The following is a 27,358-nucleotide window of genomic DNA, read 5'->3' as shown; positions in this document are numbered from 1 at the left end:
TGCGGGCTGTGGCTGCTGGAGAGGATGATGGCAGGGGGGATACAGGGAACTGGAGGGACACCGAGCCTCCCTCTGCCATCATCCTCTCCAGCAGCCACAGCCCGCACAGCTCTGGGAGTCGGGGCTTGACATCACCATTTTATCCAGAAAGTGAAGCCTTGATGCAGTAGTAATTGCAGGGGAGAACACTTTATAAGCATTTCCCGTAATAAGTGTATATTGGGGGATTTGTACAATTTTGGGGACAATACAATACTTAAAGGAAGTTCGGCAAACTTTTTTATTAAAGTGCAATAGCAAGCTAGCTACTCATGTTACTACAGTTTACTTTCTGATCTGGACATCTTGGGCTGTCTAAGGAGGACAGGTTTGAATAGTTTGTGATCACAACATTTCTGTATTTACTTACCTTTATAATGTATACTTTTCCACAGTTGGACTGACTTCTGGTCCAGGCTTAATTTACTGGGAGCAGACTATCACAAAACAAAATCTCACACAAAAGTTTCAGTCCATCTTTATTTGTTTTCTGAAAAATTCCTGACGTTACAGAACTAAATTGAAATGCCTTTAATACCCCACTCTTTACAGTGTGACTTAAATAAAAAAAAAAATATAGGTAACAGGACAAACTTTTATAAAACTAAAATCTGTATCAGCAGGTTTTAACAGCGGGAAAAGGAGAAACAAAATTGAGTTAAAATGCTGTCATTTCATAAAAAAAAAAAAAATTGACGAGTGGATGAGGAAAAGCACGATGAAACTGAAAATTTGCAAACTAGATAAAACCTGAAGAAAAAAAAAAAAAGAAAAAAAGGCTGTTCGCAGGGCTATGCAGACTGACATGAGCTAAACAGGGAGGAAGAGATGTTGGAAGATGTTTAACTGCTTCCCATGCCACCAGCTTCTGAAGAAAGCCTAAACAAGAAAAACAGAACAGATTTAATTTAAAAAACAAGAACCACACACCCTCCATGTATCTGTAAAACTACCAAAAGCACTTGTGCTAACATATTGCAAACCATACAGTATACAATTCCTCATGACATCCTATATTAACATGACCTCTTACCTTCGCTCCTCTAAATTCTAGCACTTTTTAAAAGTAGGGACACAGAGGGCAGATTTTTTTTTTTAAAGATCTGCCTTTAAATGGGGTAAACTCTATAGTAAATCCACAATGCATGTGAAGTTTTTAAACAGTGCATGGATGAGTTTACAGATCCCATCCACATTGCTGCTAAACCCAGCAGATTTTCTGTAAGTATTTGCCCTGTGGGAACATACCTAATTGTTTAGCACAATTAAGTAAGTAAGAAGTTTGTAAGTTTGAAGATTTGTGTTTGCCCACACTAAGGATTCTGGATTCTTATACACTAGGCTTTTTTTTTTTTTTGCAAATCAAAACCAGAGGTGGAAGTGAGGGGAAAAAAAAAAACCCACACACACACATAGGGGGAGATTTATCAAACTGATGTAAAGTAAAATTGTCTTAGTTGCCCCTAGCAACCAGATTCCACTTTTCACTCTAGATTCTTTGAAAAATTAAAGGTTGGTATTTGATTGGTTGCTAGGGGCAACTAAGACAATTCTACTTTACACCAGCTTGATAAATCTCCCCCTATGTGTTTACTCCTGGTTTTGGCTTACAACAACTGATCAGGATACTGAGCCAAATACTGCTGTGTGAAAACAACCCTTGCCAGGAGTGAATTGAAAATGAATATAAAGACAGACCAAACCCTGGAATACACTGCAAGCTTTTGTAGCGCTACAAGATTCATGTTATGTGACAGCTGACATCCACAAGATTACATATTTAGGGTGGAGCTCAAGAGCAAATTTAAAATCTCTTGTAGTGCTACAAATTGCGGCAGTGTAGCCATGGCCTCATACATCTCCACCCTGCTGGGGACACCTCTGGCTTTGGCTCCAAAAGAGCCACACAAGAATCTGTGCGTGAATCTCGCTGTACACTTTGTGGCTTTTAGATCTTCATAAGTAGCTTGTGGTGTTTCAGTTAATTATTTTCCATTGTTTTCATTACTCCTGTATTTTATCAATCATGTGATTCAAGAACTTTGAAGGATAAGATAAAAATTTACATTTTACATTTCTCTAAATCCGCGCTAACATTTGGCCATGGTGTATTTAAAGGGGTACTCCAGTGTGGGGGCTATTTTTTGGATCTGGCCGGGGAGGAGGTGGCTGAGAGAAGACGTCCACTCACCTCCCCGGTTCCAGCAGCAGATCCCGTATCACGGCGCTCCAGTCCCCGGCCGCTTCCTGGTGTCTGACACGGTCCCTGGCCAGATCCAAAAATAGCCCCCACGCTGGAGTACCCCTTTAAATACACCATGGCCAAATGTTAGCGCGGATTTAGAGAAATGTAAAATGTAAATTTTTATCTTATCCTTCAAACATTTGGCCATGGTGTATTTAAAGGGGTACTCCAGCGTGGGGGCTATTTTTGGATCTGGCCAGGGACCGTGTCAGACACCAGGAAGCGGCCGGGGACTGGAGCGCCGTGATACGGGATCCGCTGCTGGAACCGGGGAGGTGAGTTGACGTCTTCTCTCAGCCACCTCCTCCCCGGCCAGATCCAAAAAATAGCCCCCACGTTGGAGTACCCCTTTAAGAAGAAGAATGAAAAAAAAAAATTACAATTGCTTTAATAGGGGGCGAAGAGTAAACCAGAAGTTGATTCACCAAGGTGGAACTGTAAGGGTCCTTTCTACACAGACAGATTCTAACAGATTTTTGAAGCCAAAGCTGGGAATGGATTTGAAGAGGCGAAATCTCAGTCTTTTCTTTATGGCCCATCTGTTGCTAGTCTGTTCCTGGCTTTGGCTGCAAAAATCTGTCAGATAATGTGTGTAAAAGGACCCCAAGAAATAAATCAAGCAAAATCTGTATGTTACATGCGAACTTGCATTAAGACTTTTGGCTTGGCGCAATTCTGCATGTGTGCAGTTTTGTAAGAAGGTTATATTCCCATCTTTACACAAAAGGATTGTCCAGGATTAGAAAAGGGAACAGCTGCTTTGCTCCATCCTACCCCGCCCCCAAACAGAATCACCCCTGTCCTCAGTTTGTGTGCAGTATTATAACTTCCCTCCAGTCACATCAAATGGAACGGAGTTGCAATACCACAAACTGAATACAGTAGTGCAGTTTCTGGGAAACAAACAGCTATGTTTTTTTCATAATCATGGATAACAGCTTGAAACACTGAAGATGAACAGAATCCATTTTGGTGGTCAATTCCCCCCTGCTAGCTTGAGCACCATACTATATAAAGAGGTGTACAGTGTGTGACATGCAAACTGCTTATAAATAACTCATACTAGGGCTATTCACCAAACCATTGGCTATTTTATTGAGATACAGTGATTGCTGATCAAAGCCATAAAACAGCTAACACTATAGGCAGGTTAGGATGCACAGAGAGGCAGGAGACTACCTTCCAAATCAGTATTCATGAGAATCCATATTGCGCACACTAACCACCATCTAGATGCTTAGTTTGTAGCATAACTGGGATTTACAGCAGATCCAACATGATAGACAAATCATGAAATTAAAATGTTGTTACATATACAAGTTCATTTTCTAGGACAACTCAAACCACAGGCTACTCAGTATGGAGAGAAGCGCTGCTTTTCCGATTTCGCTTTAGAGTATTGCTGGGCGGCAGAGGCAGGAACAGCAGAGGAGGATGAGGTAGAGGAGGCTGTGGACACGACATTTAGAGCCAGGAGCGGGACAGGTTTCATGTCAAGCAGATTGGAGACACAAGGGGCAGTCGAGGGATTAGGGAGGCTGGAAGGTGTTTCCGAGGAAGAGGAAGAGGAGGTGGAGGCTGAGGAGGGTTCGCCACCCCCGGCCGTGGAAGTGTTCACCAGAGAGGGGGCGGCATTGGAAGAGGAAGGGGTGGAGGGTTGAGAGATGCTGAGAAGGTCAGGGGTCGTGACGCTCTGGGAGGAGGAGGGTTTAGCAGTTTCTAGACTGAAACAGAGGAAAAAAGAAAAAAAGGGAACAAAACTAAACGGGTGGGTGGGAGAACAGGAACAAACGGAGGAGTACAGGAGGATAATAATGGAGGCTAAGAGCAAGCTAAACACTATAGTCAAACCCAGAAGTTAAGCAACTAAGTGATTTTTGCCCAATTTCTATATAGCTAGCTAAAAGAGCACTAGGCATAACAGATACGGTCCTACCTAGTGCAGCGCCTGAGGGTGGAAAGTCAGAAAATCCAACCATCACCCTGCTTCAGGTCCTGCACTAGGCAGAGCTAAATATAGCTTTTGTCTAGGGGGTCTAACCAGTTGAACTACAAATATGTAATTTTTTTTCTTGGACTAAGGGTCACACTAAAGGATTCCATATACACCACTTTGGTCAGACAGCCATCAGTCTGCTGCTGTTAGTACATCAGCTTTGCCTATTTACCAGGAAGCTAAACCAGCTAGGTATATTGGGCACTTCTACATAATGCACAGGATGTAAAATGCCTTGTCCCATAGCATGTGCATTGTGCAATGTGTGTTCCATTACCTCAAGAGGAAAGCAGTGGCTGTAATGCTCTAGTATTTAAAATGTACAACTAGCCACTTTTTTGTGCTGATGTTCTACCAAATAACTGTTTGCAGTTCCTTATTCTGCTAGATATATATTTGTTGGCGACATAACTTGGCAAGTGAAGATGCAGATTTATTCCACTTTAATGGAGCCAATAAATGGCAAGACACTTTCTGCACGTTTATTTACAAACCTGTCAGAAAATTTCTTGTCATATAAATTAAAGGTGCCTCATTCATGTGTGATCACATTAACTAGCTTAAACCCCCCTTTAAAATGCCCCAAAAGTTAGTGACATGAAAAGCAAAAGAATGAAAGACAGCAAATCATTATAGAAAAATATGCTCTCCTAGTGGTTATACCTCATACAAACTGCAGGTTAACCAAACACCCTTAATTGTGCATTTGTGGATACATTACACTCAGGCTAAAAATCACATTTTCATCATAAGTTCAGGGTATATATTGGCAACCAGTCAGAGATGCAGATATATCATAGCTACTGACAGCAAGACCATTGGGTTTGATGGCCCAAATTTTTTTCTTGCAAAACTGATAATTGTTGCAAACCAAGATCTTCCACATAACGTCTGAAAAACGGACCAGACGTAGTGAATAAACAAGCCTTCTGCCAGTACACCAAAGAATGAAGGCATCATTTTTGACAAAGTGCCAACATATACCATGGAACGTACAGGAATATAACTAGGGTTAAAGCAAAAAAAAAAAAAAAAAAAAAAAAAAGGTTGTAGGCAAAATGTCTTACCTGACATTAATAAGGTACTGGGCCAAACTAATGCTGGCTGTTGATCCAGTAATTGTAACCTGACGATCAGTGGAACCTTCAACAGGGTTAGCAATCTTGATCTGTGCTCCAGACATCTGGCGGATCTCATTTATTTTAGCTCCCTGGCGTCCAATGATACAGCCGATCAGCTGAAAACAAGAAGATTTAAGGTTCTCTTTAAGTAATTTTTGTGTTGCCTGCAAAATTTGAAAGACTTGAGGGGATAGAAGACCCCAGCAAAAATTTGTTGCATTAACTATACAAGTTGTATAAATCATACTTTACGTTTAGTGTAACAGGAAAACAAATGTACCACTGGTACATTTTTTTTATTTTTACATGAATAGACTGGCGCCGGGATGCAGTGCCGCAGTCTTTTTTTGAACAGCTGCCCAGTTCCCACACAACGCCGATTTACTACCGAGCACTCCCTGCTCTCATTGCTAAAGTAGCAAAAGATAGAATTATAGTGGAACCTATGAAACTTCCGTTAGACGCAATTGCTGGAACTTCCATAGGCTCCATTATAATTCAATCCATTGCTACTTTAGCAGTAGAGTGGGGATGAAGGGTCATAAGCTTTTGGTACTAAGCACTTCTGCCCCTCCGTTCTAGTGATCAATAGGGGTCGCAGCACCAGGGACCCCACAGTTACAAACTTCTGACATGTGACTATAACCTGTCAGAAGTTTATTGTAATGACATGACACAAAGTACATATTATACAGTATAGTACAAACAGTCCATTGCCAATTCTTCACCAATTACTTTTGTACTCTAGTGAATGACAAGTTACCATAGTGGTTGCAATAATACCTACATCGTTTGGAATGGTGAGTTCATGGGAAGTTGTCTGAGCTGAAGCATCAATACCTCCTAAAATACAAGAAAAATTGGAGAAAAAGTTTAGTTTCAGAAACAAAATCATCAATTTAAATATAAGGGAATGGAATCAGCATGATAGACAGGGGAAGGATACTGCACCCATAACTTATTTAGAAGGCCTCTGCTGTGCCACTAAAGAGGTATTCCCATCTCAGACAGATAGTTGTAGGACTCATCAAGTTAAAGTTTATCACCCTCTGACCACGAACTGAGCCAGTGGCACCACTGGGTATAAAGTAAAGCAATCAGAACTTTGTGCTCAGTGTTTTTATTTTCAAAACCCCAAATATGGCTGTAAAGTGTGCATTAAGGCTGGGTCAATGGTTCCATGGGCCCTAGCACTGCAACCCCTCGCTGTGCTGTATGCCTGTCACATACCAGTACAAAGAGGCGTAGTGGTGCTACAGCCATAACACTATTCACTGCCCAAATAAAGGAAACATGAAAAGACAAAAAAAAAAAAATTATATTAAGGCTTTTCTTGATATCTATCCAGAAGTACCACTAGCTCATTGGGCAGTCAGGGGGTGACAAGACTCTTAAAGGGGTAGTCCACCCAAAAGTGTTGTCTTTCAAATCAACTGCTACCATGAAGTGCCAGAGATTTGTAATTTACTTCTATTAAAAAATCTCAAGCCTTCCAGTACTTATCAGCTGCTGTATGCCCAACAGGAAGTTGTATTATTTCCAGTCTGGAGAGCAGGAGAGGTTTTCTATGGGGATTTGCTCCTGCTTTGGACAGTTCCTGACATGGACAGAGGAGGCAACAGAGAGCAATGGGTCAGACAGGAAAGAAAACACCACTTCCTGCTGGACACACAGCAGCTGATAAGTACTGGAAGACTTAAGATTTTTTAATAGAAGTGAATTACAAATCTCTGGCACTTTATGGCACCAGTTGATTTGAAAGAAATTTTTTTTTGGTGGACTACCCCTTTAAGTACTTTTGTAAATAAAACATTTAAAAAAAAAAAAATCTCCCCTCCTATTACACAGGTCAACAGCATTTTTGGGGCCAAAGATATTTCAACGAATTTAGGGTAACTTTGGGGTGCTGATTCTGAATATGTCAGTTTTGCCAGATTGGCTCAAGTTTTTGAGAATTTTTGTGAAATGTGTGTAAAAAAAAAAAAAAAAAAAAAAAAAAAAAAAAAGACGTAATTTGCTACACGCGCATTAACTTTATTGCTATTGTCATGAATACAATAAATTTTACAAAGTAAATGTTGATTTTAGTTTATTTTAACTAGTTTTAGAAAGTAATCTTCAAAAATGAACAAGACATGAAAAAAAAAAACTTGAGCCAATCTGGCAAAACTGATAGCATATTCAGAATCAGCACCCCAAAATCATTAAAATATTTTGGACACCAGTAAATTTTTTTTTTTTTTTTTTGACCTGTGTTATTGACAGCTCCTATTGTTAAGGTTTCCAACCACCACTCTGCTCTAAACGCAGTTAGAGATATTGCATACACTATAGTCCTATATCCATTCTATACATCCAGTGTTTGTACATAGATATTGTAAACACCATATCATACATAGTGTTTCGCCAAAGTTATATTTCTTTTCTCTGAAAAAGGGCTAGGGCCTACTTTCGGAGAGAGGTGATCAGTAACCTAAAAAAATAATAAAAACACATTAAAATCAACTGCTGCCAGAAAGTGTCAGATTTGTAATTTACTTCTTTACTTTCACAACCATGGGTCATTGTTTCCTCAATGCCCAGGTCGTTTTGGACTTCAGCTTAAAGGGGTAGTCCACCAAAAAAAAAATTCTTTCAAATCAACTGGTGCCATAAAGTGCCAGAGATTTGTAATTCACTTCTATTAAAAAATCTTAAGTCTTCCAGTACTTAGCTGCTGTGTGTCCAGCAGGAAGTGGTGTTTTCTTTCCTGTCTGACCCATTGCTCTCTGTTGCCTCCTCTGTCCATGTCAGGAACTGTCCAAAGCAGGAGCAAATCCCCATAGAAAACCTCTCCTGCTCTCCAGACTGGAAATAATACAACTTCCTGTTGGGCATACAGCAGCTGATAAGTACTGGAAGGCTTGAGATTTTTTAATAGAAGTAAATTACAAATCTCTGGCACTTCATGGTAGCAGATGATTTGAAAGACAAAATTTTTGGGTGGACTACCCCTTTAAGGGATCACTATGATCCCTTAAGCTAAAGTCCCTAGCGCTGCCCCCTGCCGCTGTTATAAGCTTAAAACAGCGGCAGGGGAGAGGGGGGGAAGGGGCAGAGCTCCTGGTCACGCACTGGCCTTACCTCCCTCCCTTCCCCACCGGTCCATGGCTACCATCAGGACTCTGCAAACACATTGCAAAGCCACAATGGTAACCAGAAAGAATTCTTCCTGGATAGGTGCATACGTTTGGCTGAACAGTTTAGTATCAATGCAAGCTACAGCAAAGAAAGAAATGCAGCCAATAAGTGGTCAAAAATATTGGCAGAAAGACATTTTGTATAGTTTGCATCTCATGTGGATGACCTGCAGAAAAAGCCTACAAAGGCTCCCTATGACCAGACCACCACGACTGGACCGAGGAAGCATGCATAGTACAATGGGTTTCCAATTCATGCATGGCACAGTTCCCTTTAGGCTTGTCCATACTGATCTAGCAGACAGCTATATAGGACATTTGTAAAGCTAGCTAGTAGTGAGCAGTGTGGCTAGAACAAAAAAAAACGCAAGCATAGATTCCTTACCACTGAATCCGGTGTTGCCACTATGGGACATAGGGAAGTGAGATTGCTGCATTGCCAGTTGGTGTAACTTGGTCAGCTATGGAAGAAAAATAAAGCAGTTCTAATACAGGAGCGAGGCACTTCAATTAGACAGCTAATAAAAAGTGAAGAATGTGCACAGCACGATTTCCCTGCGAGATAGGTGAAGTATTAGCAGCTATAAAGAACACACAAGGGGAACAGTGCAAAACCGTCCTGAGCAGCAGCACACCATCTGCCATAGTGATACAGCAAAGCAGGATAGAGGCAAGAGGAACAGTTTAGTGTGAAACTGTACATAACCACAACCCCTGAAGATAAAAAGCAAAAGCACACTTACATCAGGCTGAGGAATGGCATACTGTCCTTGAATGGTGTAGGCCTATAAAAGGAGTAAAAGTAGTCCTATTAAACCCTTGTGACAGCCAGAAAGACCTGAAGGTGTGAAGGCAAGTGATAGCAAAGCAAGACACAAAGCTAGAGACCAAAACTAACTTGAAAAGCAAGTCACATGTGACAGAGCTTATGGAGAAGGAACTGAAGCATTCCACCATTAGCGTGAAATAAGACACCGAACCAGGAAGAGACATTTCTTTTCACACAAATGACACTTATTCTTCAACTTCTCTGGAAGGTTATTGTATTCAAGCAGTGACTATACAAGTATGTTTTGCCATATGCACTGGTCTGTGCTAAATGCGCTGCATTAAGTCACAGTGGAGACATTAAAGCCACATATAAAAGTATCTAGATCAGTTTTATCAAAAGCACCTCTGGAGCAAACACAGAACAATTTGGCAGCTATAGTCAAGGTGGTCAGACACCATGTAACACAATGTATGGTAGAACAAACATGTAGCATCCGCTACTCTTTGTATTGAATAGATACATCAAAGCCAAATTTTTGTATTAATGGGGGGACTGGGCTGATAACTGTTAGAAAGGCAGCCACCTTCCGCTTAGTCTTTACTCTGCAACACTGTCATGATCCAATCTTCATGCAACAACATTTGAGACTGCACATGATCTGGGATAAAGGCATAGGCCCCAAAATTAGGTTTCTGCTTTTTGTGTTTAGTTTGCTGTTGCAAAGAAGTTTATAAAAGAAAAAATAAAAATATTGTGACATTAGGAAAGGGGTAGATATAAAGTGATAAATCAGGACCTACCCCATGGAGATCCACAGCATCTAGGGAGACTCCCCCTGTGTGGGACCTCCGCCCCTCCCACAGGTCAGTCTCACATGCGTGCCCTCCGGCCTGGCGCGACACCTGTTGAACAAAGCGAAAATGGAATTCAGTCATCTCTGATAAAAGTCACAGCCTCAGTCCTCAGACTTTATAACCCAACCACTACACCTAGAACATGAGGAGCAAGGTGGGTCATGGATCCAAAATGAGGCCACAATTTTATCCTCTTCCTTCCACTCATTGCACTCACACTACTCACACTAACACATTTCACTGAAGGAACAGACAATGACCTGCAGGCACTTGTAAAGTCTGCCCATGCCCCAGGTACATCCCACCATTACAAAAGGTAACAAATTACTTTAAGCTAGGTTCTCTGTAAAAAAGAAAGTTATTCTTCTAACATAGTACAGTGCTGGTTATCAAAGTCAGTGATAGATGTTAGGGCCCGATCTGATGCAGAGTTATAGTAACAAGGGCCTTTACTGGTTCTTCACTACTGACAATTACAGGGCTGCAATATGAGCTACACAGGGACCTGAAAAGTAGTGGTTGGGGGAAAAAAAAAAAAAAAGTCTGTTTATTCTCATAAGCACTTTGTACACTAGAATGATAAGTACTGAACTTGCTAAAATACATTGCAAGTGCCTCAAAGTGATACAGTACATGTGTATAGTTTACATATCTTGCTGCTTACATGGCATAGGTTCAACCAATATAAGCCATCAGCAATTAACTAGGTCTGTCATAACCATTGCAACTTTCGCTACATGCTAAGAAGTCATTTTGGATCCATAGTTAAAACCCAGAGTGGGGAAAACAAAAGACACTGAAAATGAAGACTTTATCAGGCAGGCACTTCTATCAGAGACACTTACACTTTGTTCAAAAGGGTGATGCATCAGCTTCTCACGCGCATAGACTTTACATACACTGACTACCTATCAAGCAAAGTTCCTGTGAACCAAGCAATTTTTTTTGGAAGGAAAAAAAAAATTACACCTATAGCAACTGTGATGTTGGAAAATTATAACTGCAAATTCCCCATTTGTCACATGAAGCCACTGACTGTTTGGGGCCTATTAACATGTTTTGCTTTCATGACTTGGACTTTCAGGGTTACTAAAGGAACCTACTTTCTGAAAGATCTACTACCCCAAAAGCACTGCAGACAGTGGATTGTATGTTAAGACATACAAGTCAAATCAGGGTTCTTTTATAAAATCCGGTGCAGTTTTGCATATAATAGCTAGACTCACATTAGATTACAGTAGTATGCTAGTGGACAGGACATCACCACCCCCGTTCACAATTCAGCTACATTCACATCAGTGGAACCAAGCTGCAAAACACCCAGAATGTACAGGAGAGGCGTTTCTAGGTAAAAAAAAAAAAAAAAAAAAGTGGCCATGTTTTTCTAAGCCAGGATACCCCCTCTTTCAAGTGTTTGTTCATGATGTTTCTTGATTAGTCCTTATAGCACTTTCACATGTAAGCTCAGAAGTCACATCAGTAGCTTCTTGAATACTGAACAGTAAGCAAATCAAATGAAGACTGCATATTATGGCAGTTAATAAAAGCCTTAAACTCACCATATGGTATCAGGAAACCAAATACCATTGCATGTGATCTGCTAAGGCCAATAATATACACATGTACCTCATCTACCATATTATGGAGGTTAACATGTGCAAGGAGTTTGTATAGGTTTCTACCTGGTACGCCAGTTTTCTCCCACAACAAATTCCAGATTACCCCATCAGTAGGTTTTTATAGTGAGCCCTGTTGGGGACAGGGACAGATTTGGGACCTCTGTACAACACTGTGGAATATGTTGGCACTACATACGAAACGTTAACAAAAATAAAAAATCTGTGTGACAAGATTTTCTCGGAGGAAAAAGCTATTTGGGAGCATAACATCTCTGCTCCAGACAAATCTGTAAAATCAGTTCATTCTAATCAAAGATTTTCTTCACTAATATAGGATTCACAAGAAAAGCATTTGTCGCAGATCATGTGCAAGCCCACAACTGGGGAAGAAAACCCAAGCAAGACTGCTATAAATGTTTAAAGTGACAAACTTTGTTTTACAATGACTTACCTGTCCACCGGCAAAAATAACAGGAGAGCTGGAGGGCTTGGGCCTGTATGGGATGGTGACCCCCTTTGGAGGAGACTAGAAGTCGTAATAAAAAAATAAATAAAAAAAAAAAACATTTAATCCTTATAATTTAACCCTATTACTGATGTAATAGACAAAGTCTACAATCTTTGCTTATTATACGGACAGACCATGTAAATTATGGATTTACATGTAGTTTTAAAGGGGGTACTCCTGAGACCTAAAAAATGCCATTACATTGCTTTAACAAAGTTATATTACAATTTATATACATATGCATTACTGCTGAGTGGCAGCAGTATAGGGGCAAAACGGGCTGCTGCCACTCAGTGGAACCAATGTTTCAGGAAAACTGCATGGCTGTCTTAACGCTGCAGTTCCCGGTTCCATTTTTCTTTAAAAAAAAATTTTTTTATTAGTGCTGGGATGCAGGTGGCATGGTCTTTTTGACAAGCTGCCCAGTGCTTGCACTGGTTTTTTCCCCCCAAGCACTAAGCCACCTGATAAATCCTTCTTTGATGTGGCTCCATTAGAATCAATGAAGCCACGCCACTGAGGGGAGGGGATATTGCCACACTGGTGGGCACTGGGCCTGCCCCCATTGCTCTGGGGCAGGCTAGTGCTCGGGAAAAGACTGGTGCTGAGCGCGAGCTTCTTTTGTTTTTGTTTTGTTTTTTTAAAGCCACACCACCTGCATCCCCACACCAGTGCTGATCAAGGACACAAACACAATTTTGCATTTTTTTTGTGACTTCCTACTTAGATACATTTAGTTTGTCAGTGCTACATGTTAATAAATCAGTCATAAGACATTGGAATAAAATACACACCAATCCCCATTCGAATAGTTGCACATTAGACTTATTGTACATTCACTTTAATAAAGCATTTTGTACCAATGCTAATGGAAAGTACCTGCAACATTAACTTTCACAGCTAAACAGAATTCAGAAGTTCTAAATCTGTAGGCCAGAGAATCAGAACTTCTCCACAGGTTAAGACTTACCTCTAGCATTACCACACAGATTTGCTTGACGCACTCTATGATGGACTGAGGAATGCCAGCAATAGTGATAGCACGCTCTGTGGAATTAGGCAGCATATCTCCTGCAACTTGAACCTGAGCCCCTGTACTCTATTGATCGGGTAAAAAAAAAAAAAAAAAGGGGGGGGGGGGGGGGGGGAGGAGGAGAAACACGTGAATGCATATCTTTAACTTAACATTGATATGTCAGCTAAATGTACTGCCCTAGGTTAGGGACAAGTGATACAGTGGACACCAGTATGAGGTTTCTGTACTCATACCCCCCAAACCAGTGATTTCACAAGTACTGTGGACACCCAACTATGAATCTACTCTTAACCAAACAGCTGCATTTGTGCCATGTCTGATGGAAGCACAAGCTGTAATATGCTGCCCTTATATAGAACAGTGTTTTAAGCTGCTTTAAAGGCTGTGACAAACAAACATCTTCATACTACTGCTTTGTAGTGTTACAGGGGTAAAAAAAAAAAAAAAAAAAAAAAAGTTAGCTAGTTTCTCCTTCACAGCATAATGTGGCTGCTCCTCACACTTACACAATTTTCCCCTACAAACTGCTCTGTATACATTTTCCTCCCTCTGTACAGCCGATTAGCCACTCTCCCAGGATTCTGTACACTGTTAGATGTGTAAGCCTCTCCCTCCCAGTATCAAGTAAAAAGGTAGGCAACTTATGAATCTCTCTGGAAAATGTACATTCGAAAAAACAAAAGCTTCAGTGTAAGTGTAAATAGCCTTTACGTTTCAGGAACATGATTTGGCAGCATGTAAGACACCATTAGTGAACACTAACCTCTCTGATTTCCTTTATTTTACAGCCTCCTTTCCCAATAAGTGATCCACACTGGCTTGCAGGAACAACCAGACGCAAAGTAACTGGTGGTTTGCTGGATGCAGTACTGTTCGTCATGGAGCTGCTTATGTCCTAGGTAAAATGTGTGATGCCAGTTAGTCTAACACAGCCTTGCAGAAACAAATATACAAGTAAAAACGCATGGCAAGACATTCACAGTACAGTGCAGTCCGCCACCTAGTCTTACCTCTTCCAGTTTATCAATAATCATTGAGAAAGCTTTAAAGATGGCATTTGTTGGACCCGCTAAGGTGATAATACGTTCAGGGCAGTTGCCTTCTGAGATGTTTATCCGTGCCCCACTCTAAAGTAAAGTAAAAAAAAAAAAAAAGTTATACAAGTGTATCCTCAGACCAAACATGTAGCTGGAACTCTAAAATGTGAATAAGCCACTAGGCACTAACCCCCTTATACTCTAGGTTTCTCACAAAAACCTCTTTAACCCTTTGTTAAACCTGGGTGTCCCATAGTCTTATGGTCTGAATATTGTTTTAAATAAACTCCATAAATGATCAGCCTATTAAACTTTACAGCTCACTAAGGGGCCTAAGGTTATCACACACACACACACACACCATTTGACATGTTGCAGAGCGTTCACACCCACTGATTTTTTTTTTTAGATATAGCCAGGAGAAGCACAAGGCCGAGTGCTACACTCTCAGGCCTCCTGCATGAGACAGGCTCCATTGTAAGTCTATAAAGCTTGTCTTGTGCATCAAAACAGATCAAAAAGGAAATAAGAGGACAAGTGCTCAGCCACACGCTTATCTTGGCTATCTGAACACTCAGATGAAGACCAAGACATGTTAAAAGGGTTTTTTGTTTTATAATGACAAATTTAGCTACCACCAATCCAGTTACTAAAGCAGCATGTTAGCCGTATATTACATCTAGCCTGTACTATACAAGTGCAGTGTGGAAAGTGGTTAACTAACCTCAACACATTTTGCTTAGAGTAAGATTACATAGACCATTACACTGCTTGTATTTTTGCTGGCATGATCTTTCCCCCTACTGCCATTTTCATTTGGCTAGGTAACTTAACAGAAGAACCTTGGTGGCTGGGACAGACCAGTGTTAAACTGATACACAAGTTCTACACCTGGAAAATTGACAACACACTTCTGCATTTACATTTAACTGTATCAGCTATCAGATCTGTAGCTAAGTGTTATACTTGTGCATATCTACAGAAACATTTCTTACAAAAGGAGTATGGTGTATTCCTTTCAGTATGTGCCATTTGTTTGCTGAAGGGCTTGTCTCTAATCAAAAAGGAATCATTTTATAAGTGATGTATCAAATGCATGAAAACCATGAACCTACCTCTTCACGCATCTTTTTAACAGACTCCCCTTTCTTCCCAATGATGCTACCGACTTCCTGGAGAAGAAAAAAAAAATTGAGAAAATAAATATCAATCATAGCTCAAAAGTAGTGACCAACTGCATATGCTTGATAATTATTTCAACCCCCCTTAAAGTTGGGGGGGGGGGGGGTAGGCACACATACAATTGATTATTTCTGGCTCTAACATTAAATGCAGCTGCTAGACCAAAGCAAGATTTGGTTTTCCATGGCTCCCCTATGGTCCTCTTGTGCAGAGTTCACACGTGCATTGTATTCCTCATTGCAAAGTGTCAATGGAATACTCCACATGCACTGCATCAATACCATTAACATAATGTGCATATCTTTAATTGTGTATAAGTCAAAAGGGTAAGCCCACAAGTTTGGCCACACTGTGGAAATTTAAGCTTGATATCCCCCTTAAAGGACAAGTGCCATGAAAAACATTTCCCAGTAATTGAAGCACATTACAAAGTTATATAACTGTGTAATATCCTTCAATCACCTATCTGCCTCCCTTCCCTATCTTTTCCCCCCTCCACCCCCCACCAGGAAGTGTCCTAACTCACACAGACCTAATTACTGTAGTCACAGTCACCAAGCTCTTCTCTCGGCTCCTTCTCCTGTTACACCAGCCTCCCCCGCCTTGTCAGGTGACTCAGCTTGCTCAGCTCCCATTGGCTGAACAACTGCAAGCCATCACTTGGACTGGGGAGGGGGGGGCTGCTGTAACAGGACCTAGAGCAGCCCTCCTGCTGAGGACTCATCCTCACAAGGAGCTGCCTGGTGACGGTGCCGACAGTAATCAGGTCTGTGTGAGTTAGGACACTTCCTGGTGGGGGGTGGAGGGGGGAAAGACAGGGAAGGGAGGCAGATAGGTGATTGAAGCATATTACACAGTTATATAACTTTGTAATGTGCTTCAATTACTGGGAAAAAAAGTTTTTCATGGCACTTGTCCTTTTTATTTTACAGATCTGCTGGTCTAAATTGGGATATTAAGCTTTTATGGATTTTTTTAAATTATATAAAACAGTTAACGAAAAAAAACTACCATAAGAGTTTAGTACAATGCAAGGCTTTAACACCATTTTCTAAAGAGTTCTTAATAGGGAAAAGTGAGTTTATTAAAGAAAACCTGACATTTTTATCAACAGGATACAAATACGTAATGTGATGTTAGCAAAAAAAAAAAAAAAAAAACGTTCCTGCATTACCACGTGTTTTAACACCAAGGGAAAGAGCTTTCACATTACACTGCACTGAAATTGTAGATTGTATGTGGCTGTAGTACTGCAGTGTTCAGTGGCATTTAACCAGTACACTGGCAGCAATTCGGGAAAAGCTGGCATACCCCTCAGCAGTGGAACTGTAGCATAGAAGCTGAATTTGAAGTGAATGTGGGGCCTTAAATTATCAGGATTCTACTATATATACATAATCACTAGACCTAATGCCCCACGATTTCCATAGTCCAATGTAAAACTACAATTCCCATGATACCTGGGCAGCCAAAGCCATATCTTTGGTTGTTCAGGCATGATGGGAATTGTAGTTTTGCAACAGTGTAGTGTAAAGGTTAGCCATCACCGCCATAGTCCATTTTCAATCACATGCTGGCAGCTGCCTGAACTGGACTAACGCCTAGATATTTGCTGTGTCACTAATTGAATAGATAGCGTCTTATTGATGTTATGATGAGGAAAGAAGGATGTTCAGCTCTAGATTTAAGTCCCGTAAAAGCCAACTTTATTTGAAGATGAAACATACTCCTAGTCAAAAGGATTGATCCTTTGGACTAGGAGTATTTGTTTCATCTTCAAATGGTGTTTTAATAGGGCTGATATCTGGAGCTGTACATCCTTCTTTCCTTGTCTCTGCATTTGCTGTGTGCCATACAGCTGTCCTGTGCATCTTCCAGGTTAGTGAGCTGCCTTAACTTCACTTAATTGATGTTATGATCTCATTTCTGAACACCAAGGCTATAAATTTTGTACCATCTTTTATTAATCACCTTTTATTATGCCACATTGATTGAAATACACAAAATATCACAACCAGGCTAAAAACCACATACACACCTTGCCATGCATCAGCAATCTGATGGTGAGGGTAACATTCAGGCCTCCTTCAATGACACCGGTGTCCATGATGAGACAAGTTCTGGTAGAACAGGGCGACAGCCAGAAGATGAACAATGCAGTCTTTGGTCACAGGAAAAGACAAGACTAGAAAGAAAAAAAAAAAAAATGAAAGAAAGACTTCACATAAGATAATATAATAGTCAAACCATGAACATTTCTGTTGATGCTATAAAGTAATGCATGAAGATATAACCCTGCCTCAGCACCGTTATAAGTCAGACAGCCTAAACCCTCATGCACAGCCTTCCCCCATAATTGAAAATCTTAAGACAGGCGTCAGATCTCATCGGCATTTTTAGCCAAAAACAGAAGTAACTTTTACAAATTTATAAAAAGTATTTTGATCTACTCCTAGTTTTGGCCAACTTCTACAGTTGAAGCCAACCCAACAGCCCCAACAACTGCAGAAAAAGCATGAGTAGGTCAAGGGAAGATGTAATAATTCTCAGTTTTCCCCTTTATAGCCTCTAACTTTAATTCATGTTATCACCCCTTTAAGTGTTCGAGATGTGGATGAAAGCTGTAAACTCTTACCCATTTGCCTGATGCAGATTTAGGGTCCTTCTATACAAATGCAGGCAGATGGTCATTTAATTAAAGGAGCCTTTCACACTTCTCAATAGTAGGAGGCCAGATCCAAAAGACGATCAATAGATTGTTCCTGCGACATGTCATTAACTTGTCTCCCATACACTCCCAGTTCACACAGCGAAATAAGCTGCCAACCTACAACATTTAGAGCCACATGATCCCTGTGATTACCCGATAAACAGGCAATTGTTTGCTAAGTGATCGCTGGGTCTTCTATAGAGCAATTATAACCCTGTGTAAAAGGCCTTTTAGCCTAAGGGTCATGTTCATTCATTCATGTGCTTGTAGTTCTGCTGTAGGTGTGCAGCAGATTCTTCCAGGGATCAGCAATATTCTATATCCTTAGCATCGTGACACACCTCATGCAGGTACCTGACTGACTGGTCTCTGCCTATTTGCTGTCAGGAAGTGATTGTCGGCCCAACAGACACTTTGCTCCCCATACCAAACTTAGTGTGAGTAGAACAGGTCATTGCAACGGGAGAGTATATCGATATTTCATGCTGCCTATAGTTGGGCAGGATTAGAATGCTTCCCTTTAAATGGCAGCAGCAGGATTTATATTTATAAACTCAGCTGTAAACATGATATTGGGGAAGGCAGCTGAAGCCCCTAACATGTGGGGCAGCAGTGAGCAGTTGTAAAGTAGACTGGCACAGCAGGCATAGACTAGTATACGGGAATCAGGCAGCGTACAACCATCAGTAGACACTGTTACATAATGAACGAGGCTTATGAAAGCACAAGAATGCCGGAACTACAACACACCAAGTTCTTGGGTTAGGGCGTTCAGGCTATGAAGTAGCAGATTAAATTCTCTTAAAATGCTGCCGACTATGGAAGAACAGTAGCGGCTTTGTTTTCTGCTGCACAGCCATACAGTCACAGGGTGAAGGGACAAAAAGCTCTATGAAATCTGATTAAAGATGGAGCTTTGCATTTATAAACTGCTGAATCCATAAAGTAATAGCAGTAATGACCACATGGTGACTAAGGAGATGACTGTCAGAAACACAAAATTCACACCAATGGCCTATATACGGCCAGGCCTCACACAAGAGGCACAGAACTTCACATTACTACTAGCCATTGATAAGTGCATAGCAGAGCTCCATGGAGTAGATGAGGGACAAGCGGTGACAGTGTGGAAAAACCCTCAAATATAATCACCTTGACACTGAAATTTAATGCTAGCTTACAGTATGTGCACACTACGGAATCCACACGTAGGAACTTCAAGCAGATTCTGACATGTCAATTCTTTGGGTGGATGGCAGAATCTGCCCGAGCACAAAATGGAGCCTATGGGACGGGCGGAACGTCAAGTGGGAGCTTGAAGTGTCTATGCGTGGATTCTGTAGTGTGAACATACCCGGTCTATATTCTAGCAAGAGCTGCCACGGTCTCCTTTGTAACAAATCATGATGACAGTGTGAACAAAGCCCAATATCATCCATATCTAGCCCCTGAATAACCAGTAGAGCAGTGATATAGTATGCAAGTCTACAATGATTAAATGGGTTTCTATATGATGATTAGCTGCAGTTCGACCCCTCCCCAATTACACCGCCTGTCTCTTCTGTGCGCAAATTGTACCCTCTAAGATGCAGCTTCACACTGCTCCTACTTGCTTCCTACTGGTAAAAGGAGAAATCCATCAGAAGCAGGTCACACAAGCTGAGGCTGTATCTCCTAGGAATACACTGTAGTGTGGGGACCAAACTTACATTGTATTATCAATCTGTTACATTAAAGGGAGATTTATGTGCACTCTGCTATTTCAAGGCCAATGAAATCATGGTGAATTTAGGCTGCATTAGGGGAACCATACCAAAAGAGAAGAAGAATCAAGGAGGTACAATCTATGAATGGAATGAATATTTAAAGGCTTCTGCAGTGTTTTTTAAAAGCCAATGCTACACTAGTGAAAACAAAATCTAATGGACTGTTCCTCTGAGAAGGAGATGCTAACATGTTGTACAACTTTATTAATAAAAAAAAAAAAAGCAGCCCAGACATATAGACACCAGTAGCTCTAAACACAATGACTACTAGTGATCTGGTCCAGGACTGTTTACATGGGACACTCCCTCTATATCAAAGTGGTACAAGGTTTAAAGCAAATGTAGTGTCAGGTAAAATCGCTTTAATGGTGCGTTCACACCTACAGGATCTGCAGCTGATTTTCTGCAGCAGATTTCAGTTAAATAACTGAACACAGCATCAAATCTGCTGCAGATCTGCTGCAGATCCTGTAGGTGTGAACGCACCCTAAGGGTACATGCACACTACAGAATGGCAACAGAAAACCTGTTGCGCACTCTACAGCTCGCGCATCTCCGCCCAGACTCCATTCTATGCACTGGCAGATTTCGTCGTCCGTCCAAAGAATGAACAGGTTCATTCTTTGGATGAAAATGGAATCCGCCCGTGCATAGAATGGAGTCTGACACGGACGGAGACACGGGTGCGAGCTGCGGAATGCGTGACGGCTTTTCAATTGCCATTCCGTAGTGTGCATGTACCCTAAGATTTATACATCAATAGACTGGCGCCGGCATGCTGGTGCCACAGCCCTTTTATCCAACTGTGGCCTGGTTTATGCACACAGCGTTGGTCTATTCCCAGGCACCGACACGGCCTGAAGCACTGGAGGCGGGCTTGCGCAAAAGAAAAAAAAAAAGAAAAGAAAGGACCACAGCACTGGCATCCCCAGTGTATTGAAAGCGATTTACCTGGTAGCACATTCACTGTACTGTAAAGCTCCCTGTGCAGAGCCACTGTAAAGACTATTACAGGATTGTATAAATAGCTGTTCCTAATGTGTTATTCTTAGAGCTGCTCTAACACTGACAATTCTATATCTGCTAGAGCTGTGGAGAATTTCAGGCGCCCAACCATTGCCTGCAGATCCATCACTAGATGCAAGCTGCTATCCGCCACCTGTTCTGCCAAACTACTGCCCTCAATGACACCTACTCTGAAATCACAAGGTCACCACAGGTGTGGCACTGTTACACGACCTGTACATACTACACCCTCAATCACAGTCACTTAAACAATAAGCCCGATGAAAATTTTTATTAAAGGTTTGTATTGCCCCCCCAAAAGTTAAACAAATCACCAATATACACTTATAGGAAATGCTTATAAAGTGTTTTTTTTCCCTGCACTTACTACTGCATCAAGGCTTCACTTCCTGGATAAAATGGTGATGTCACGACTCGACTCCCAGAGCTGTGCGGGCTGTGGCTGCTGGAGATGATGATGGCAGAGGGATGCTCAGTGTCCCTTAGTGCCCTGTGTCCCTCAGTGTCCCCCTGCCACCATCCTTTCCAGCAGCCACAGCCCGCACAGCTCTGGGACTCAGGTCGTGACATCACCATTTTATCCAGGAAGTGAAGCCTTCATGCAGTAGTAAGTGTTGTGGCTTCTCTTTCTGAACAAAGACATCTACCAAATACGGACATCTGCAAGTGGTGGTTTAGAATGGCTCCATTATACACTATGGGAGATAATATACTGGACCCATAGGACCTCCATCTGCAGGGTGCGAGGTTGTGCACAAACCTTTACCAGCAACCGTAAACCTGCTGCATGCACATTGACTAGGATTACACCTCCACTATTTTACACCAACGACTCTGAAAAACAGAACCAACCTGTTCCCAACAGTCTGAACTCCCTGACATGCGCCAGTGATAAACAATTCTAGTAGGGGTGATCTATGATCTTATGAGACATCACAGCCATAACCCAGAATTCCCAAGAGACTAGCTGAAAGGTGGATCAGCCATCTACCCAAAGTAGATTTGTCTGTAGTATTACCAAGCTGCAGTGAAATGTTGTATAGAACTGCAGTAAAGGTAAACTTCTCACACAAAAAAAAAAAGGCTAGGCCAAAAATCTAAAAAGCACTCCATGTGCATCACTAACCCCCAAACAGCATGCATGTACTGAGCCAGTTAGGAAATTATAGCCTTATTGCAGTAAGTTGTAGACAGACAATGAGGCCACAATAGAACCACCAGAAGCTCCTATTACAGCTGCTGACAACCAGCTGCCTCCGGACCCCAGCAAACCTAAGAGCAAGAACAGGAAGATCATTAGCAATTCATTGTGCCAGAACAGAGCTACACAAGATCTCCTACACTGTAACAAGGCCATGGCATATGCCTATAATCATTATATCTGGTATAGAAACATATATAGCATGCCAAGGGAAGGCTGGATGTCTGCCATATGGCATGTAGAAGAGACACTGCAGGCTAGCTAGCCCATGTGGCTCTAGACACCTTAGAAGACGGCACCTGTTCATAAACCTTGGGGGACTAACCCTAGTGGTACAGATTATTTCTGTCCTAAAGCACAAACCACAACGGCATCTGGAGTCATGCAACGCCAGCACAAGGGTGTCCACACTCAAGTCATGACAAATGTCACTCAACTGACCTCCAAAAAGTTACAGCAGGAACAAAATCTACCACCACCACTATAAGGGTATAAACACACACACCGTATACGCAGCGTATTTACTGCTGCGATACGCAACAAATACCCAGCAGATTAGATCTAAATAACTGAACACAGCATCAAATCTGCAACATCAAATCTGCTGCGTATACGGTGTGTGTGTGTGTTTGTATCCTTATGGTGCGTTCACACCTACAGGATCTGCAGCTGATTTTCTGCAGCAGATTTCAGTTAAATAACTGAACACAGCATCAGATTTGATGCTGTATTCAGTTATTTAACTGAAATCTGCTGCAGAAAATCAGCTGCAGATCCTGTAGGTGTGAACGCACCCTAAGGGTACAAAAACACGGCATATACGCTGCGTATTTACTGCTGCGATACGCAGCAAATTAGATCTAAATAACTGAACACAGCATCAAATCTGCTGCGTATACGCAGTGTGTGTTTGTACCCTTAGGGAAATTCTGGAGTTACAATATGCAGCAATGCCTCCAGGGCTGTAGCCAACTGGCATCACAAGGTCTGCCAGCCCATGGCATAGTATAAGAGGGGGGTGGACGGGTAGTCACACCAAACTACTGATTTATCAAGGTCTTCTATTATAGTAATAGACAGCAGCAGGTCTGGACAGTAGGGAGCGCTATACTCCTAAGAAACTAAACCTGACTGGCATGCTGAGAGCAATTATATGCCAGTTATTACCCCTCCCCCACCATACACCTCATAGCCAGCTGTCAAAGCAAAGACAAAGTCTGTCACAGGAGGTCAAAGTGGACGACTTTCTGTCTGTGCATGCAGACTAGGGTAAATCACAGGAAACTGGCGCAAGTGCTTCACAGGGCAAACACGTGGCCACACCAAGCCTGGAGAGAGCTGTGTATACACCTGACCTTACTTCGGCATACAAAGGGCGTGTTATACCCACACTGCTGCACAATCCCTGCATAGTGCACCTCCTGAGGAGAAAAGCCCTGGATATATCACCACCATAGTGCCCACTGTACCCACACAGTGCACCTCCTGAGAAGGGCCCTGGGTAAGACCATACTGCTCGCTATACCCACACAGTACACCTCCTGAGAAGGGCCCTGACTAGCACCACCATAATGCCCACTGTACCCCCACAGTACTACACCTGAGAAGGGTCCTAAATAGCACCACCATAGTGCCCACTGTACCCCCACAGTACTACACCTGAGAAGGGCCCTAAGTAGCACCACCATAGTGCCCACTGTACCCCCACAGTACTACACCGAAGGGCCCTAAATAGCACCACCATAGTGCCCACTGTACCCCCACAGTACTACACCTAAGGGCCCTAAGTAGCACCACCATAGTGCCCACTGTACCCCCACAGTACTACACCGAAGGGCCCTAAATAGCACCACCATAGTGCCCACTGTACCCCCACAGTACTACACCTGAGAAGGGCCCTAAATAGCACCACCATAGTGCCCACTGTACCCCCACAGTACTACACCTGAGAAGGGCCCTAAATAGCACCACCATAGTGCCCACTGTACCCCCACAGGACTACACCTGAGAAGGGCCCTAAATAGCACCACTATAGTGCCCACTGTACCCCCACAGGACTACACCTGAGAAGGGCCCTAAATAGCACCACCATAGTGCCCACTGTACCCACACAGTACACCTCCTGAGAAGGGCCCTGAATAGCACCACCATAGTGCCCACTGTACCCCCACAGGACTACACCTGAGAAGGGCCCTAAATAGCACCACTATAGTGCCCACTGTACCCCCACAGGACTACACCTGAGAAGGGCCCTAAATAGCACCACCATAGTGCCCACTGTACCCACACAGTACACCTCCTGAGAAGGGCCCTGAATAGCACCACCATAGTGCCCACTGTACCCCCACAGTACTACACCTGAGAAGGGCCCTAAATAGCACCACCATAGTGCCCACTGTACCCCCACAGTACTACACCTGAGAAGGGCCCTAAATAGCACCACCATAGTGCCCACTGTACCCACACAGTACACTTCCTGAGAAGGGCCCTAAATAGCACCACCATAGTGCCCACTGTACCCACACAGTACACCACCTCAGGAGAAAAGCCCTGCATAGCACCAGCTACACATCCACCATACCAACACAGTGAACACCAGAGTATGGGCCTGTGTCATCCCTGTATAGTGCTCCCTATGTCCAAAGCACCCACCTGCTGAGGAATGAAGTTCCCATCATTGCCATCATGCACAGCTACTGAGAAGCATACCACCAGTGTAGTGCACTATAACCTGTAGGTGGAGTATAGACCTGTGTAATACCATTGCGGTGCCCTCTATGCCCACACAGGGCACACCTGTCAGCATGTCATGTAATAACACGTTGTGCCTTATACACCTCTAGGAGTATAGTCCTGTGTAATATCATTGTAGTTCCCCCTATCCCCACACACTAGGCAATACCTGCCAGTATAGTCTTTTCTAATATCTATGTAGTTCCCCCCCCATCCCCACACACAAGCCTACCATGTCCTGCTATTTGATGCCAAAGTCACAGGTACCCACCCCATTAACTCTCTCGAGACGTGGCCCCTGTACCCCATTACTGTCCCCTCTGTATGGCCGGATACATGGCACTGATCACTGTCCCCTCTGTATGGCCAGATACATGGCACTCATACCCATCACTGTCCCCTCTGTATGGCCGGATACATGGCACTGATCACTGTCCCCTCTGTATGGCACTCATACCCATCACTGTCCCCTCTGTATGGCCGGATACATGGCACTGATCACTGTCCCCTCTGTATGACCGGATACATGGCACTGATCACTGTCCCCTCTGTATGGCCGGATACATGGCACTGATCACTGTCCCCTCTGTATGGCACTCATACCCATCACTGTCCCCTCTGTATGGCCGGATACATGGCACTGATCACTGTCCCCTCTGTATGGCCGGATACATGGCACTGATCACTGTCCCCTCTGTATGGCCGGATACATGGCACTGATCACTGTCCCCTCTGTATGGCCGGATACATGGCACTGATCACTGTCCCCTCTGTATGGCCGGATACATGGCACTGATCACTGTCCCCTCTGTATGGCCGGATACATGGCACTGATCACTGTCCCCTCTGTATGGCCGGATACATGGCACTGATCACTGTCCCCTCTGTATGGCCGGATACATGGCACTGATCACTGTCCCCTCGGTATGGCCGGATATATGGCACTGATCACTGTCCCCTCTGTATGGCCGGATGTATGGCACCATACCCATCACTGTCCCCTCTGTATGGCCGGATACATGGCACTGATCACTGTCCCCTCTGTATGGCCGGATACATGGCACTGATCACTGTCCCCTCTGTATGGCCGGATACATGGCACTGATCACTGCCCCCTCGGTATGGCCGGATACATGGCACTGATCACTGCCCCCTCTGTATGGCCGGATACATGGCACTGATCACTGCCCCCTCTGTATGGCCGGATACATGGCACTGATCACTGTCCCCTCTGTATGGCCGGATACATGGCACTGATCACTGTCCCCTCTGTATGGCACTCATACCCATCACTGTCCCCTCTGTATGGCCGGATACATGGCACTGATCCCTGTCCCCTCTGTATGGCCGGATACATGGCACTGATCACTGTCCCCTCGGTATGGCCGGATACATGGATCTGATCTGTCCCCTCTGTATGGCGGGATACATGGCACTGATCTGTCCCCTCTGTATGGCCGGATACATGGCACTGATCACTGTCCCCTCTGTATGGCACTCATACCCATCACTGTCCCCTCTGTATGGCCGGATACATGGCACTGATCTGTCCCCTCGGTATGGCCGGATACATGGCACTGATCTGTCCCCTCGGTATGGCCGGATACATGGCACCCATACCCATCACTGTATGGCGGGAGGCATGGCGCTCATACCGATCACTCTCACACAGAAGGGCCGGTAGCTACGACACTTCCCAGTGGGAGTCCCGGGATGTCCCTTGCACCGGGGGGCGGGAGTCCCCACGCGGTGAGGCTCCATGAGGCCGGCCAAGGAGCACGGAGCGGCGGCCCCAGGCCCGGCATATGGAGCCCAGGCCGGTCACATGGCTCCTCCCGGCGGCGCGGGGGTTAATAGGAGGCGGCCATGATGGTGCGGCCGCCTCACATGGTGCAGCCTCCACAATGAGTCCCGGCCTGCTCCGCCGCTCAGGAACAAAGCCCAGGCCGCAGGGCCCAGCTGCGCTGCTTACCTTCCGAGTTACACAGGACGAGAGGTGACCGCCGAGAGGACGGGGTGTGCGGGCCACGGAGACCGGGGAAGGGAGGAGAGGGGGAGGAAAAACAAGGGAGGAATGGGGAGGAAGGAGCGATCCGGAGGCGAGAGGCCCCGGGGAGGGAGGGAAGGAGAGAGCCGGGCGGGCGAGGAATGGCGACGGCGGGAGGGGCTGGCGGGAGCTGCGGCTTCTGCTGCTGCCTCTGCTGGTCTGGGAGGGGGAGAGGAGGCGCGGGCAGCTATCAACCCGCCCCCACCGGAAGCCGGGAAGGGAGCGCCTGAGCGGGGTGGCCGACAGAGGGCGATAACTGGCGGGGGACGGCGTATAGTGCGACTGTA

The 27,358-nt window shown here is 43.7% G+C and overlaps 1 protein-coding gene across 6 annotated transcripts; it reads right to left on the bottom strand.

Moving 5' to 3' along the window:
* Window positions 1-501: 501 nt before the first annotated feature.
* On the bottom strand, window positions 502-27,358 carry PCBP2 (poly(rC) binding protein 2). Of its 6 annotated transcripts, none has more exons than XM_069970213.1 (13): window positions 26,997-27,306; window positions 17,627-17,773; window positions 15,522-15,578; window positions 14,380-14,496; window positions 14,133-14,264; window positions 13,304-13,432; window positions 12,277-12,351; window positions 10,153-10,254; window positions 9,324-9,365; window positions 8,966-9,041; window positions 6,189-6,244; window positions 5,348-5,517; window positions 502-918 (listed from the first exon to the last, which is right to left on the bottom strand). In XM_069970213.1, the coding sequence occupies exons 2-13, from the start codon at window positions 17,693-17,695 to the stop codon at window positions 882-884; spliced, it is 1,062 nt and encodes a 353-aa protein (XP_069826314.1). In that variant the 5' UTR covers window positions 17,696-17,773; window positions 26,997-27,306; the 3' UTR covers window positions 502-881. The 6 variants fall into 6 exon arrangements, with proteins under 6 accessions (XP_069826314.1, XP_069826316.1, XP_069826310.1 ...); XM_069970209.1 differs by lacking the exon at window positions 502-918 and adding an exon at window positions 3,354-4,008 and having other exon boundaries at window positions 26,997-27,349; XM_069970215.1 differs by lacking the exon at window positions 10,153-10,254 and having other exon boundaries at window positions 26,997-27,316.

The sequence above is a fragment of the Dendropsophus ebraccatus genome, chromosome 5 (genome assembly GCF_027789765.1).
Source record: "Dendropsophus ebraccatus isolate aDenEbr1 chromosome 5, aDenEbr1.pat, whole genome shotgun sequence".
In the NCBI taxonomy this organism is placed as follows: Eukaryota; Metazoa; Chordata; class Amphibia; order Anura; family Hylidae; genus Dendropsophus; species Dendropsophus ebraccatus.
This window is presented reverse-complemented; position numbering and strand designations above follow the sequence as displayed.

Excerpts from the sequence above, each read along its gene's own strand:
- PCBP2 (XM_069970209.1), bottom strand. The coding sequence starts at position 17,695 with ATGGACACCGGTGTCATTGAAGGAGGCCTGAATGTTACCCTCACCATC. Across the intron at positions 12,352-13,303 it reads TCTGTGTGGTAATGCTAGAG|TCTCCTCCAAAGGGGGTCAC; the intron begins GTAAGTCTTAAC and ends TACGACTTCTAG. Across the intron at positions 10,255-12,276 it reads TTATTTTTGCCGGTGGACAG|GTGTCGCGCCAGGCCGGAGG; the intron begins GTAAGTCATTGT and ends TTTGTTCAACAG.